Genomic DNA, 17,053 nt, shown 5'->3' on the forward strand with positions numbered 1-17,053 from the left:
GAACAAACTGGCAACAAAAGGAAACTACTTCAGCATAATAGAAGCCATATATGAAAAGCCAACAGCTAACATCATATTCAATGGTGAAGGACTGAAAACTCTCCTCTAAGATCAGGAACAAGGCAAGAATGCCCACTTTGACCACTTATAGTCAGTATAGTACTAGATGTTCTAGCCAGAGCAATTAGTCAAGAAAAATACATTTTAAAAATCCAAATTATAAAGGAAAAACTAAAATTTGTAGATGATATGCTCTTATATGTAGAAACACTAAAGACTCTACATCACCCCCACCACTTAGAATTAATTAACAAATTCAGCATAGTAGCAAAATACAAAGTCAACACACCAAAATCAGTTGTATTTCTATGCACAATCAACAATCTGAAAAGGAAATTAAGAAAACAACTCTATTTACAATAGCATGAAAAAGAATAAAATAGGAATTAACGAGATGAAAAACTGGTACAATGAAAAAACTATAAAACATTGCTGAAAGAAATTAAAGAAAATGTAAATAAATGGAGATATCCTGAATTCATGGTTACAACATTAATATTACTAAGACAGCCATACTACCTAAAGCTACCTACAGATTCATTGCAATCCATATCGAAATTCCAATTATGTTTTTTTCAAGAAATAAGAAAAATTCATATGGAACCTCAATGGACCCTGAATAGTCAAAACAATCTTGAAAAGGAAGAACAAAGTTGGAGATCTCACACTTCCTGATTTCAGAACTTTCTTCAAAGTTCTACAGTAATCAAAACAGTGTGGTACTGGCATAAGGAGACACACAGACTAATGGAATAGAAAACAGAAAGTCCAAAAATAAACCCTCACATGTATAGTCAAATGACTTTTGATAAGGGTGCCAACAAATAGGAAAAACCCACAGCTAATCTTACTCTCATTGAGGAAGAACTGAGCACTCTTCCACTACGGTCAGGAACAAGACAGGAATGTCCACTCTTACCACGAATATTTAACATAGAACTGGAAGTACAAGCCACAGCAATCAGAAACCACAGGAAGTAAAAGGCATCCAAATTGGCAAGGATCTACTATTTATAGATGACATGATACTCTATACAGAAAATCCAAAAGACTCCACCAAAAAACTGCTAGAATTGATACATGAATTCAGTAAAGTTTCAGGATACAAAATCAATATACAAAAATCTGTTGCATTTGTATAAACCAATAATGAAGCAGCAGAAACAGAAATCAAGGAATCAATCCCATTTACAACTGCACCCCAAAACAATAAGATACCTAGGAATAAATCTAACCAAAGAGATGAAAAGACCTATACTCTGAAAACTATAAAACACCGATGAAAGAAATTGAAGACGACACAAAGAAATGGAAAAACATTCCATACTTAAGAATTGGAAAGCAAATATTGTTAACCTGTCTATACTACCCAAAGCAATCTACACATTTAATGCAATCCCTAGCAAAATAGACCCTGAATAGCCAAAGCAATCTTGAAAAAGAAACGCAAAGCTGGAGGCATCACAATTCCAGACTTCATATTATATTACAAACCTGTAGTGATCAAGACAATATGGTACTGGCACAAAAACAGACACATAGATCAATGGAACAGAAAAGAAAACCCAGGAATGAACCCAAAACTATATGGCCAACTATTCTTTGACAAAGCAGGAAAGAATATCCAACAGAATAAAGTCTCTTCAACAAATGGTATTGGGAAAACTGGACAGCAACACGCAAGAGAATGAAACTGGACCACTTTCTTACACCGTACACAAAAGTAAATTCAAAATGGATTAAAGACCTCAGTGTGAGGCAGGAAACCATTAAAATCCTAGAGGAGAACACAAGCAGTAACCTCTTTGACATTGGTCATAGCAACTTCTCACTCCTGAGGCTAGGGAAACAAAAGCAAAAATAAACTATTGAGACTTCATAAAAATAAGAAGCTTCTGCACAGTGAAGGAAACAATCAATAAAACTAAAAGGCAACCTACAAAATGGGAGAAGGTTTTTGCAAATGACATATCTGATAAAGGCTTGGTATCCAAAATCTGTAAAGAACTTATACAACTCAACAGCCAAAAAACAATCCAGTTAAGAAATGGGTAGAAAACATGAATAGACATTTTTCCAAAGAAGACATACAGATGATAAGGGTGCCAAGACCATTCAATGGGGAAAGGACAGGCTTTTTTAACAAATGCGGTGAAAATTGGATATCCACATGCAAAACAATAAAGCTGGGCTCTTGCTTTACATCATATACAAAAGTTAACCCCAAGTGGATCAAAGACCTAAATGTAAGACCTAAAACTGAAATATTTTTAGTGTTAACATAGAGAAAAAGAATCCTCATAACATTGACTTTAGCAATGATTTATTGGTTATAATACTATAAAACATAGACACGGGGCGCCTGGGTGGCTCAGTCGGTTGAGCGTCCGACTTCGGCTCAGGTCACAATCTCACGGTTCGTGAGTTCGAGTCCCGCGTTGGGCTCTGGGCTGATGGCTCAGAGCCTGGAGCCTGCTTCAGATTCTGTGTCTCCCTCTCTCTCTGCCCCTCCCCCGTTCATGCTCTGTCTCTCTCTGTCCCAAAAATAAATAAACGTTAAAAAAAAAAAATTTAATTAAAAAAAAATAGACAACAAAAGAGGAAGTAAAAAAACTGAATTTCATGAAAATTAAAAACTTCTATGCATTAAAGATTAAAATCATCAAAATAAAAAAGCAACCCACAAAATGGGGTAAAACATCTGCAAATCATGCATCTGAAAATGCATATATATCCAGAATATATAAAGAACTCCTACAACTCAGTAAGAACACAATTTAAAAATAGACAAAGGTCTTGAATACACATTTTTCCAAAGAAGAGATACAAATGTCCAACAAGCATGAAAAGATGTTCAACATCACTAATCATTAGGGAAATGCAAATCAAAACCACAAAATGCCACTTCATACTCATTAGGATGGCTACTGTTAAAAAAAAGTAAGAAAGAAAAGGGTGGCTGGGTGGCTCAGTTGGTTGAGCATCCAACTCTTGATTTCAGCTCAGGTCATGATCCCAGGGTTGTGGGACTGAGCCCCATGTTGGGCTCTGAACTGAGTGTGGAGCCTGCTCAAGAGTCTCTCTCTCCCTCTGCCCTTCTCCCCTGCTCGTGCGCTCTCTAAAATAAAAAAGGGGAAAAAAAAGATTAAAAACAAACAAGAAAAGAACAGGTGTTGGTGAAAATGTGGGGAAACTGGAACCCTTGGCACTGTTGGTGAGAACGTAAAATGGGAGAGCCTCTGTGGAAAACAGTATAACAGTTCCTCAAAAATTAAAAATAAAATTACCATAAGATCCAGCAATTCCACTTTTAAGTATATACCCAAAAGAATTGAAAGCAAGGTTTCAAACAGGTATTTTTACCCATATGTTCATAGGAGCATTATTTACAATAGCCAAAAGATGGAAGCAACCAAAACATATGTCATTAAATGGATAAACAAAATGTGATATATACATACAATAGAATATTATTTCACTTTTAAAAAGGAAGAAATTGTGGGGCACCTGGGTGGCTCAGTTAGTTAAGCATCAGACTCTTGATTTTGGGCTCAGGTCATGATCTTATGGTTCATGAGTTCAAGTCCCGTGTTGGGCTCTGTGCTGACAGCGTGGAGCCTGCTTGGAATTCTCTCTCCTTCTCTGCCCCTCCCTGGCTTGCTCGCTCTCTCTCTTTCTCTCTCAAAATAAATAAGCAAACATTAAAGAAAAAGGAAATTGTGACACACGCTACGAGATGAATGAACTTTGATTACCCCATGTGAAATAAGCCAGTCAAAAGAAGACAAACTCTGTATGATTCTACTTATATAAGGTACTTACAGCAGTGCAAGTCACAGAGAGAAGGTGGAATGATGGTTATTGAGACTGGGGAAAGGGAGAATGGAGAATTACTGTTTAATGTGTATAGTTTCAGTCTTACAAGATAAAAAGAGTTCTGTGGCAAGATGCTGGTGACGGTAGCACAACACTATGAAAGTACTTAGTGATAGTGAATAGACATTACTTTAAAAACAGTTAAGAGTAAATTTTGTTATATGTGTCTTACCATAATTAAAATAATTTTAATCTGTTTTTAATGTGAGACAAAAGAATAAAATCCTGAATAAGGAAGAGACCTTATAGATAAGTAAAAAGAACTATGGTCCATTAAAAGCAGACAAATGATGTGAAGAGGCAATTTTAAAAATAACTGGGTAATAAAGGCATGTAACAAAATCAATCTCATGTGTTCAAAGAAAATTAAGAAAACACATTATGATAGTATATTTAATCTACCACATTACCAAAAGGTGTAGATGCATCCTTTCTCATTCAGAGGGAGTGTATATGGGTATAAAATTAGAGCAACATGGTAGTGAGTAACTAGATCCTTAACAGTACACAGGATCCCTGTCCAGCAATACAGCAGGCTAGTTAAAATGACAAACCAGGGGCGCCTGGGTGGCGCAGTCGGTTAAGCGTCCGACTTCAGCCAGGTCACGATATCGCGGTCCGTGGGTTCGAGCCCCGCGTCGGGCTCTGTGCTGACTGCTCAGAGCCTGGAGCCTGTTTCCGATTCTGTGTCTCCCTCTCTCTCTGCCCCTCCCCCGTTCATGCTCTGTCTCTCTCTGTCCCAAAAATAAATAAACGTTGAAAAAAAAAATTAAAAAAAAAAAAAATGACAAACCAGACATATTGAAACAAACTTAAGATGTTGTGTAAAAGAGAAAAAATATCTTTTTAGATGTGTTGCAAATCTGGCAAAAAATTAAGGTAAACTCCCAGAGGTCAAAAAGACTTCAAAAGTTACTTTTGAGTCAGTAAGGGGCAACTGTTTAACCTGGATCACTTTAAAGCATCAGTTTAACCTGGATGAGAAAGAAGGTCATAGGCACATCTAACTGGAGTTTTAGGAAAAGAAAATACAGTGAATAGGGGAGTAATAATATGTGAAGAAATAACCATTGATCATTACCCAGAAACTGTTAAGACCAGAATGGTCAGATACAAGAATCATAATAAATCTTAAGTAGAGCAATTAAAATGAAATATGGGGCACCTGGGTGGCTCAGTTGGTTGAGCCTCCAACCTCACCCCAGGTCATGATCTCATGGTTCACAAGTTCGAGCCCCACATCAGGCTCTGTGCTAACAGCTCAGCCTGGTGCCTGCTTTGGATTCTATGTCTCCCTTTCTCTCTGCCCCTTCCCTGCTGACACTCTGTCTCTCTCTGTCTCAAAAATAAGTAAAAACATTTAAAAAAAAATTTTTTAATGAAATCTACATTTAGGGGTGCCTGGGTAGCTCATTCAGTTAAGTATCTGACTTTCGCTCAGGTCATGATCTCACGGTTTGTGAGTTGGAGCCCCACACAGGGCTTCGCACTGACAGTGCAAAGCCAGCTTGGGATTCTTTCTCTCTCCCTCTCTCTCTTCCCCTGCCCCCACTCTCTCTTTCTCTCAAAACAAATAAATAAACTTTAAAAAATTACATTTAGATACACCACAGTGAAAATATACAGTAACATGAACAAAGAGAAGGAAGTTTTTAAAAGAAGCAAGGAAGAAAATATTAACGAGAACTGACTTCTCAATAGTAACAATAAAAGCCAGAAAAGTATAGAGTGTTATCTTTAAGGTGCTGAGAAAAATAACTGTCAATTTATGAATGCATATATAAAAAGATTCTTACATGCATGATATCAAAATAAATATACAAAACAAATGAATAAATAACAAAATAGTTTATATAGTGTATTTATTGATAAAGGATTTGACACAGGTAAAAGTTCTGGTATATAGAGAAGAATGGTGAATGAAGAAAATGAAACGTAGGTAAATCTAAACAACACTAAAATTAATGGTCTACTTTTGTAACTTCATAAAACAAAATAACCATTTATGAGATTAAAAGAAATAAGAACTGAAATGAGAGTAAGTGAAGTTAAAACATTCTAAGGTTCTTATATTTTTAAGGGAGGAAAAAATTAAGGTAAAGAATGATTTTAGACTTTGTTAAGATGATTATAGAGTTAAAATTTTTTAAAGATTTTATTTTTAAGTAATTGCTAACCCAATGTGGGGCTCTAACTTACAACTCCAAGATCAAGATTGAAGGCTCTGCTCACTGAGCTAGCCAGGTGTCCCATAAATGTTAAATTTTCTAAGCTAATCAATACAAGAAAAAAAATAGACTGTATAACTTTCAAATTAGCAGATGGAGAAAAAGTCAAGAAACAAGAAAAAAATGGAAAAAGAATTTATAAAAGAAAATAAGATGGTAGAAATAAGTCCAATTCAATTAGTAATACCAAAACATGTAATTGACTGCCATCATTTAGTTAAAACACAGATTATCATAGAATAAAAAACTTTTTAGCTATATATACTGTTTACAAGAGAAACACAGAAAATAAGAGAATAAAGGGATAGAAAAACTACATCAAGTATTAACAAAAGAAGACTAATATAGCTACACTAATATCAAGCAAAATAATTAAGAGAAAAATCATCAGTAGATTTAAAAAGGGTAACAATAATATATGGAAGAATTTACCAGAAAGATAGAACAATCCAAAAACATATGACCTAATAAAATATTTTCAAAACAGAAATAACCAATTGTCAGAATTCTAAAAAAATGTATATATTCATCATCAGAATTTTTTAAATAATTTTTTAATGTTTATTTATTTTGAGAGAGAGAGAGAGAGAGAGAGAGAGAGAGAGAGAGAGAGAGAGAATGTGCATGGCGAAGAGCCAGAGAGAAGGGGAGACAGAATCCAAAGCAGGCTCCACAGGGTCACTGCACAGAGCCTGACATGGGGCTTGAACCCATGAAACCATGAAATCATGACCTCAGTCAAAAATCAAGAGTTGGACGCTCAACCAGCTGAGCCATCCAGGTGCCCCTCAGAGATTTTTTTTAAATCAATAAAGACACAGAAGATTTGATCAGCAAAATTAATGAGCTTAATCCAATGAACATATATCAAATGCTGTACACTCCACAACCAGAAACAGATAATATTTTTTAGGACACAACAACCACTTAACCACTAAGACATAAAATAAGTTTTCAAAGAATTTGAATTAAATAGACCATCTTCTCTAACCACAATGCAATTAAAAAATTTTTAATTTGGAACTTAAAAATTCCACTTAATTCATGGGTCCAGAAGAAATCAATGGAAATTAGAAAATGATTAGATATACATGACAACAAAAAGATGACATATCAAAACATGTGGAATATATCCCTAATATAGTCTTAAGTGCTTATAATAGAAAAAAGAAAGCCTCAAAAATAATGAATTATCTAACTTTAAAACTTAAGAAAAGAAGGGTACCTGGGTGGCTTAATTGGTTAAACATCCAGCTTAAGCTCAGGTCATGATCTAGTAGTTTATGAGTTAAAGCCCCGCATCTAGCTCTATGCTGACAGCTCAGAGCCTGGAGCCTGCTTCAGATTCTGTGTGTCTTTCTCTCTCTGCCCCTCCCCCACTTGTGCTCTGTCTCTCAAAAGTAAATAATAAACACTAAAAAATTTTTTGAAAAAAACCAAAACTTAAAAAGAGAGAACAGCATAAATAAATGCAGGAGGAATTAAATAATAAAGAGGAGGAATAAATGAAATTTTTAAAAAGATAAATTAGAGAGCGTCAGTGAAGAGAAAAATGACTGAAAATACTAAAAAAAAATGATAAATCCATGGAAAAATTTGTTTCTCCCTTTTTGGGAGGAAAAAGAGGTCATAGTTACATATACTACCAACTTTAGATAAGAGAAGATAATGGGCAACTTTAATAAATTTGAAAATTTACATAGGACATAAAAATTCTCAGGAAAAAATGCTATAACTTCATTACTATAGGAGAAACAGAATCTTAGAACAAACTGAATTCGTTCTTTTCACAAGAAATTCTTTTTACAAGAAAATCACAGGACAAGATGAACAAAGTTCTACCAAACATTCAAAAAACAAAGAATTTTGATCTTACATAAATTATTCTAAGGAAGAAAAAGAGGAATACTCACCAATAGATTTTATGAGACTAGTATCTTGATTCTAAAATCTGACAAGAAGAGTTCATGAAGGAAAAACTGCAGGTCAACTTCACTGATTAACACAGATGCAAAAAATACTAAATATATTGGCAAAGAGCAAGTAGCCATGAATGAAAAAGCTGTAAAAATGGATTGGTATCAGGACTACAAAGTTGGTTCAACATTAAAAATGTAATATGTAATTCACCACATTAACAGATAAAAAACTAAAAACCATCTAATCATCTATGGATAAAGAAAAACATTTATTGAAACTCAAAAGCTTTCCACAATGAAACTCTAGCAAACAGGAACAAAAAGGTATCTACCAAAAACCTTTAAACATCAGAATTATTAATAACAAAATATGAAAGCACTCTCATTAAGACCAAAGGGGAAAAGAATGCCTGCTATCATCACACAACAAAAAGAAATAAAAGGCATCCAAATAGGCAAGGAAGAAGTCAAATTTTCACTATTTGTAGATGACATGATATTCTATATAGAAAATCCAAAAGACTCCACCAAAAAATTGCTAGAACTGATACATGAATTCAGTAAAGTTGCAGGATACAAAATCAATGTACAAAAATCTGTTACATTTCATACACCAATTATGAAGCAGCAGAAAGAGAAATTAAGAAAACAATCCAATTACAACTGTACCAAAACCAGTAAGATACATCGGAATAAACCTAAGCAAAGAGGTAAAAGACCTATATTCTGAAAACTATAAAACACTGATGAAAGAAACTAAAGATGACATAAAGAAACAGAAAGATATTCCATGCTCATGGACTGGAAGAACAAATACTGTTTAAGTGTCTGTACTACCCAAAGCAATCTAAACATTTAATGCAATCCGTAGCAAAATAACAACAACATTTTTCACAGAAGAAGAGCAGATAATCCTAAAATTTGTATATGGAACCAGAAAAGACCCCAAATAGCAAAAGCAACTTTGAAAAAGCAAAGCAGAGCTGAAGGCATCATAATTCCAGACTTAAGTTACATTACAAGGCTGTAATAATAAAAACCGTATATGGTGCCAGGGGTGCCTGGCTGGCTCAGTTGGTGGAGCCAACTGACTCTTGATCTTGGGGTTGTGAGTTTGAGCTCCACATGTGGTGTAGAGATTACTTAAAAATAAAATCTTTAAAAGAAAACAGTATGGTACTGGCACAAAAATAGACATATAGTTCAACAGAATAGAATAGAAAACCCAGAAATAAACCAATAATTATATGTTTATCTAATCTTCAACACAATAGGAAAGCATATCCAATGGAAAAAAGATAGTCACCTCAAAAAATGGTGTTAGGAAAACTGGACAGCAACATGCAAAAGAATGAAACTGGACCACTTTATTACACCATACACAAAAATATTTGCAAATAATATATCTGATAAAGGGTTACTATCCAAAATTATATATAAAGGACTTATACAACTCAATAGCCAACCCCCAAATAATCCATTTAAAAAATGGGCAGAAGACATAAACAGACATTTCTCCAAAGAACATATACAGGTGGCCAACAGACACATAAAAAGATGCTCATCATCACTCATGATCAGGGAAATGCAATGGAAACTACAATGAGATATCACTTCTTACACCTGTCAGGATGGCTAAAATCAACAGCACAAGAAACAACAGGTGTTGGCAAAGATGTGGAGAAAAAGAATACCTCATGCACTGTTGGGAATGCACACTGTTGCAGCTACTGTGGAAAACAGTATGGAGCTTCCTCAAAAAGTTAAATATAGAACTACCTTATGGTCCAGCAACTGCACTACTGGGTGTTTACCAAGAATACAAAAACACTAATTCAAAAGGATACATGCACCCCTATGTTTATAGCAGCATTATTCACAATAACCAAATTATGGAAGCAGCCCAAATGTTCACTGATTGATGAATGGATAAATACAATGTGGTATGTATATATATATATATATATATATATATATATATATATACACAAATACACATACATACAATGGAATATTATTCAGTCATAAAAAAGAATGAAATCTTACCATTTGCAATGACATGGATAGAGTTAGATAGTCTTATGCTAAGTGGAATAAGTCAGACAAAGACAAATACCATATAACTCATTCATGTGGAATTTAAGAAACCAAACAAGCAAAGAGGAAAAAAGAGAGAAAAAGAGACAAACCAAGAAATAGACTTAAATACAGAGAACTGATGGTTACTGGGGGTAAGGGGGGGTTAGAGGATGGGTTAACTAGGTGATGGGGATTAAGCAGTGCACTTGTGATGAGCACCGGGTGATGTATGAAATTTTTGAATCATTATACCGTACACCTGAAACTAATACAACATATGTTAACTAACTAGAATTAAAATAAAAACTTTAAAAAAAGAATGCCTGCTATCACTACTTTAGTTCATACTGTACTGGAGATCTAAGATAGGGCAATAGGAAAAAGAAATTAAAGGTATAAGAATTTAAAATGATTCACAGAATCATTCACAGAAAAAAATCCAAAGAAATCTAAAAACTATTAGCATTAATGAGAAAGCTTGGCAGCATTGCTAGATATAAGGTCAATGTATAAAAGTTAAGTTCATTTTAAAACATGAGCAACAATTGGGGCGCCTGGGTGGCGCAGTCGGTTAAGCGTCCGACTTCAGCCAGGTCACGTTCTCGCGGTCCGTGAGTTCGAGCCCCGCGTCAGGCTCTGGGCTGATGGCTCAGAGCCTGGAGCCTGTTTCGGATTCTGTGTCTCTCTCTCTCTCTGCCCCTCCCCCGTTCATGCTCTGTCTCTCTCTGTCCCAAAAAATAAATAAACGTTGAAAAAAAAAATTTAAAAAAAAAAAATAAAACATGAGCAACAAATAAAAAATATATATATAATATTTTAACATAGTAACAAAACTAAGATGCCTAGGAATTATTCTAACGGAAGATATGCATGGCCTTTATGAAGAAAATTATAAAACATACCAAAGGAAAATTTAATACCTAAATAAATGGAGAGATAAACTACAGAATAAAAAATTTACAAATAGAAAAATTTACAAAACTGATATAGAGTATAAGTAAAATTTCAATCAAAAGCCAATCACTTTTTTTGTTGTTTTCTGGTGGAAATTGACAAGTTGGCTCTAAACTATTCAGATGGCCAATGGGCAAAGAAGAAATTCTGAAGAACATAAAACAAGGTGTAGGGGACTTGCCCTAACAGATATCCTGTTCTTTTTTTTTTTTTTTAATGTTTATTTATTTATTTTGAGAGAGAGGGAGAGTGTACATGAGTAGGGGAGGGACAGAGAGAGAGAGAGAGAGAGAGAGAGAGAGAGAGAGAGAGAGAGAGAATCCCAAGCAGACTCCATGCTCAGCATAGAGCCAGACATGGGGCTCCATCCCACGAATTGTAAGATCACCACTTGAGCTGAAATCAAGAGTCAGATGCTTAGCTGACTGAGCCACGCAGGTGGCTCCAGATATCCCATCTTATAATAAAGTATTTTAATTAAGAAAGTGTGGTACTGGCATAAGGAAACAGAGATCAATGAAATGGAATAGAGCTCAAAATCAGACCCATAAATATACTATCATCCGATACATTAAGATGCTTAGTCAGTTAAGCATTTGATTCTTGATTTTGACTCAAGTCATGTAACATTCTGAACAATGATCAAAGAGAGCTCATTTCTTCAATAACTCTAGGACATTTGGTTTTCCACTAAGGCACAGAAATTAAATTCTTACTTTAATCTCAAAAATCAATTTCAATTGATTCAAGCCCTAAATATGAAAGGAAAATCTTTAGAAGACAATTTGAGAATATCTATATGATTTTAGAATACAAAGTTTACTTAAAACAAAATACCAAAATCAAAAATATAAACTACAAGCATATATATAAAAGACAACCTTCCCCCAAATGAGCAAAAGACTTGAGCAGGCACCTCACAAAAGTGGAAATCCAAATCCAAAAGATGCCCAATTTATTTTGTAATCAAAGAAATTCAGATGGCAAGTATAGCAGATAATATTTCACACTCATCAAATTGGCAAAAAAAATTTTAATTGGTCAATTTTGAGTATAGAGCAGTGAGTACTCTCACACACAACTATGAGAAATGTAAATTAATACAAGCACTTTGGAAAGTAAATAGCATTATTTAGTAAATTCCTGGCTATGTTCTCTATACAAACTCCAGCATTTGTACACCAATAGTCACGTATAAGGTTCACAGCAGTTAACATTTATAATAGCACAAAATGAAAACAACTCAAATGACCTTCAATGGATAAATTATGGTTTACATGGTGGAATACATTACATTTGAGCAGACAAAAATTCAGGAAACCATAGCTACTAAAATTAACACAGATAAATCTCAGGAATATAATTTTGAGTTTAAAAAAAGTCAGAATTACATGCATAATATATTTCCACATGTAAAAAGTTGAAAACACAAAAATATAATATTTTGTTTAGGAGTATATGGTATACTAAAGAAAAGGCAAGAATGGGGCGCCTGGGTGGCTTAGTCAGTTAAGTGTCCAATTCTTGATTTCGACTCAAGTCATGATCTCACAGTTGTGAAATCAAGCCCTGAATAGTGCTCAAGCTGGGCATGGAGCCTGCTTAAAATTCTCTCTCTTGCTCTCCCTCTGCCCCTCCCCCATGCTCTGTCTCAATCTTTCTCTCTCTTTCAAAAAAAAAAAAAAAAAAAGAAGAAAAGAAAAAGAAAGAAAGAAAGAAAGAAAATGCAAGAAAAGATAACAAAATTGTAGAAAAATGGTTTCTCCAGTGAGGGTTGGGGATGGATCATAGGTGGAGAATAGTATACCATTAGGCAGGGGCCCTCATGAGTCTATAATAACATTGACAATTTTCTATTTCTTTTTTTTTTTAAGATTTTATTTTTTTTTTACTGAGCCAGTCAGGTGCCCCAACAATTTTCTATTTCTTAAGCTAAGAAGTATGTACCTGGGTTTTTGTTCTATTAATATTTAAGCTATATACATATATTAATATACATTCCTGTGTGTGATTTATTTAATAATAATTAATAAATAAAATTTAACCATATATTCCTTGAAACTACAGTTCCACATCAAATATTTTTCTTAAAAAACTGAACAAGGACATAAAAGACTGGAGAGAGGTAGCGGGGGGCGGGGGGTGAGTTGGGGAGTGGTAGTGACAAGAGATGTTTACAATGTCCCTAACTTTCTTTTGAACTTTAGTCCTCCATTTTACCTTAATGCTTCCTATGTCTATCTGAAAATCCTTCCTTTTTTTTTAAGTTTTTATTTATTTAATTTAAGAGAGACGGAGACAGTGTGAGCAGGGGAGGGACAGAGAGAGAGAGAGGGAGAGAATCCTAAGCAGGTTCCTCACTGCTAGCACAGAGCCTTATGTGGGGCTCAAACCCACAAAACCAAGAGATCATGACCCCAGCCAAAACCAATAGTTGGAAGCTTAACAGACTGAACCACCCAGGTGCCCCTAAAAATCCTTCCTATGCCACAACCCTAAACTCTTTAGTCTCTTCTCTCTGAAATGGTTTCTAGCTTCTGACCTGTGTTTTTGTTGTTGTTTTTAATTTGTTTTTATTTATATTTCTATTTTTTATTTTTTGAGAGTCAGAGACAGAGCACAAGTGGGGTTGGGGCAGAGAGAGAGAGACAGAATCCGAAGCAGGCTCCAGGTTCTGAGCTGTCAGCACAGAGCCCAAGGCAGGGCTTGAACTCCCTGGCTGTGAGATTATGACCTGAGCCAAAGTTGGATGCTTAACCAAATGAGCCACCCAGGTGTTCCTGACCTGTGTTTTTGTTACAGACCATCATCTTCTCAGTTACCCAGGTTCCTTGGCCTCTCACCTTTTTGTCTGATCGTCCTTATACCAGCTTTCTTTTCAAATATGCTATTTATAGTTAATACTGTATCTCTGCTACTAGTCTATCAATTGTTTGATTACTTATACAAATATGTAGCGCTCTAATATCTTGCATGTACTTTGTTTAAAAATTCAGTAAATGTTGGAGCACCTGGGTGACTCGGTCGGTTAAGCATCTGACTTCAGCTCAGGTCATGATCTCACGGTCTGTGAGTTCCAGCCCTGTGTCAGGCTCTGTGGTGATAGCTCACAGCCTGGAGGCTGCTTCAGATTCTGTGTTTCCATCTCTCTCTGCCCCTCCCCCCCTCAAAATAAACAGTAAAAAAAATTTTAATTCAATAAATGTTGATGAAACAATGAATGAACTGACCACTGAGAGAAAAATGAGGCATTTGGAGATTCACTACTACTACAGCAATAGCAAGTAACAGCCTTTGAGTTCACAGTATGAGGCAGGAACTCTTCAAGTACTTTAAAAGAATTATCCTATTTTATAGAAAGGTTAAGTAACTTGCCCAAAATTTTACTGCCTGTAAGTGTCAAGATCTGAACATGGCACTTGAGTTACAGGTGTCTGTAAAGTTCAAAAGCTTATCAGGTTAGGAAAAGATTTTTTGAAGACTGGAAGAGTTCTTAGAAAGGAGAGAGCAAAGTATTAAAGGAGAGATAGTTAAGAATAACAAATTCGGGGGGTGCCTGGCTCAGTTGGTTAAACATCAACTCTTGATTTTGGCTCAGGCCATGATCTCACAGTTTGTGAGATCAAGCCCTGTGTCAGGCTCTGCGCTGACAGGGTGGAGCCAATTGGGATTCTCTCTCCCTCTCTCTGCCCACTGCGCCCCCCCCCCCACCCCGGGTCTTGCTCTCTCTCTCCCTCTCTCTCAAAATAAATAAACATTAAAAGGAAGAAAAACAAATTTGTGAGAATGCTCTAAAAGGTCCCAGTGTCTAGTAAAACCTAGAACATCCAAGAACACGCCACCAAAGAAGAGTGAAGGGGTGACACCTCTATGTCCAGCAGAGCTGTCACCTGCAGAGGTTTTTGCCTGCCTATTTCTATTTCCTCTTCACTCACCTGAGCACAAGCCTTTGGCCAGCTCTCTCGTCACCATCCAGGGCTCTTTCCCTTGTTCCAATAATAATATCACACTTGGCTTAGAAAAGCAAAGTCCTGCGTATATGAAAAGAAACAATTTGGTCATGCTGTGATATCCCAGAACTAATAACCAATCCTTTGATTAACGGGGAAGAGGGAGCTTACAGTAAGTTGGAGACAAATGTGTAAAGACATGTGTTCAAAGTACAGGAAAGCTAAAGCTTCCAACACAGATTAATAATAGACCCATCCACTGGCAACTGCACAAATATTAAACCATTACTTTGGCACAGCAACAGATATTCTGCCAAGCACTGAGGATGCTATCCAAAGATTCATAATGGTGGTAGCAAAGAGGCCCTTATGAGTAGAAACTCAATTTTGGAAGAAATATTCTTACCTAGGGACACCAAGATCCTATAATTCTCCAACATCACATTACTGTACAGATGCCTTTGAGAAGAATTTAGACAATCCCACTCTTCTCTGGAGAAGTCTACAGCCACATCTCTGAAGGTCACCAACTCCTGAAATGAAATCAATAAATGAAGTGAAATAAGTTCATCTGTTAACATACTCACTTTATTTGTTCTGCCCCAAGCATACTGGGCTCTCCTTTATATTACATCCTCAACTATATGTCAAGCATGTTCCCCCTCAGGCCTTTTGTACTTCTCAGATCGTTCTGTATAAAAATAGCAAACTCTTACCCCTGTTCCCCATTTCCTAGCCCTCCTTTATTGTTCTCCATGGCACTTAATTATTTTGTTATTGTCTGCCCCAACCTCCACTGACATGTGAAGTCCATAAGGGTAGAGTACATTTTTGCTTTGCTCACTGCTATATCCCTAGTTATAGAAGAGTATTTAGCACACATGAGGCATTCAAATATTTGCTGGATAAATTGAATTAATGAAAGAATGGTTTGAAAAGTTGAAGAAACTATGAAAGGATCAAAAATGAGATGAGAAAGTGCTTGCTATATCTCTGAAAATTGTGCTAGACCAAGCAGAGAAAATCACCAGTCCCATTAAAATTCAAATACTTTGGGGTGCTTGGGTGGCTCAGTCAGTTAGGTGTCTGACTTCGGCTCAGGTCATGATCTCACGGTTCATGAGTTTGAGCCCTGCATTGGGTTCTGTGCTGACAGCTCAGAGCCTGGAGCTTGCTTCGGATTCTGTGTCTCCCTCTCTCTCTGCCCCTCCCCTGCTCACACTCTGTCCCTCTCTCAAAAATACATAAACATTAAAAAAAAAAAAATTTTTTTATCGAAGGAAACAATCAGCAAAACTAAAAGGCAACCAATAGAATGGGAGAAGATATTTGCAAACGACATATCAGATAAAGGGTTAGTACCCAAAATCTATAAAGAACTTATCAAACTCAACACCCAAAAAACAAATAATCCAGTGAAGAAATGGGCAGAAGACATGAATAGGCACTTCTCCAAAGAAGACATCCAGATGGCCAACCAACACATGAAAAAATGCTCAACATCACTCATCATCAGGGAAATACAGAACAAAACCACAATGGGATACCACCTCACACCTGTCAGAATGGCTAACATTAACAACTCAGGCAACAACAGATCTTGGCGAGGATGTGGAGAAAGAGGATCTCTTTTGCATTGCTGGTGGGAATGAAAGCTGGTGCAGCCACTCTGGAAAACAGTATGGAGGTTCCTCAAAAAATTAAAAATAGAACTACCCTACAATTGCTCTACTAGGTATTTATCCAAGGGATACAGGTATGCTGTTTCAAAGGGGCACATGCACCCCAATGTTTATAGTAGCACTAACGACAATAGCCAAAGTATGGAAAGAGCCCAAATGTTCATTGATGGATGAATGGATAAAGAAGATGTGGTATATATATACGATGGAGTATTACTCGGCAATCAAAAAGAATGAAATCTTGCCATTTGCAACTATGTGGATGGGACTAGAGGGTATTATGCTAAGTGAAATTAGACAGTCAG

The 17,053-nt window shown here is 35.9% G+C and overlaps 1 protein-coding gene across 2 annotated transcripts in view; it reads right to left on the minus strand.

Moving 5' to 3' along the window:
- ZNF570 (zinc finger protein 570) overlaps positions 1 to 17,053 on the minus strand; it is a 36,551-nt gene that overhangs the window by 7,135 nt on the left and 12,363 nt on the right. For both annotated transcript variants that reach the window (XM_032591448.1, XM_030297964.1), the window contains exons 3-4: positions 15,473 to 15,599; positions 15,052 to 15,147 (exon numbers count right to left, since the gene is read on the minus strand). In XM_032591448.1, coding sequence (XP_032447339.1) covers positions 15,052 to 15,147; positions 15,473 to 15,599 — 223 coding nt within the window. The remainder of the gene's footprint in view (positions 1 to 15,051; positions 15,148 to 15,472; positions 15,600 to 17,053) is intronic.

Source organism: Lynx canadensis, chromosome E2 (assembly GCF_007474595.2).
Source record: "Lynx canadensis isolate LIC74 chromosome E2, mLynCan4.pri.v2, whole genome shotgun sequence".
NCBI lineage: Eukaryota > Metazoa > Chordata > Mammalia > Carnivora > Felidae > Lynx > Lynx canadensis.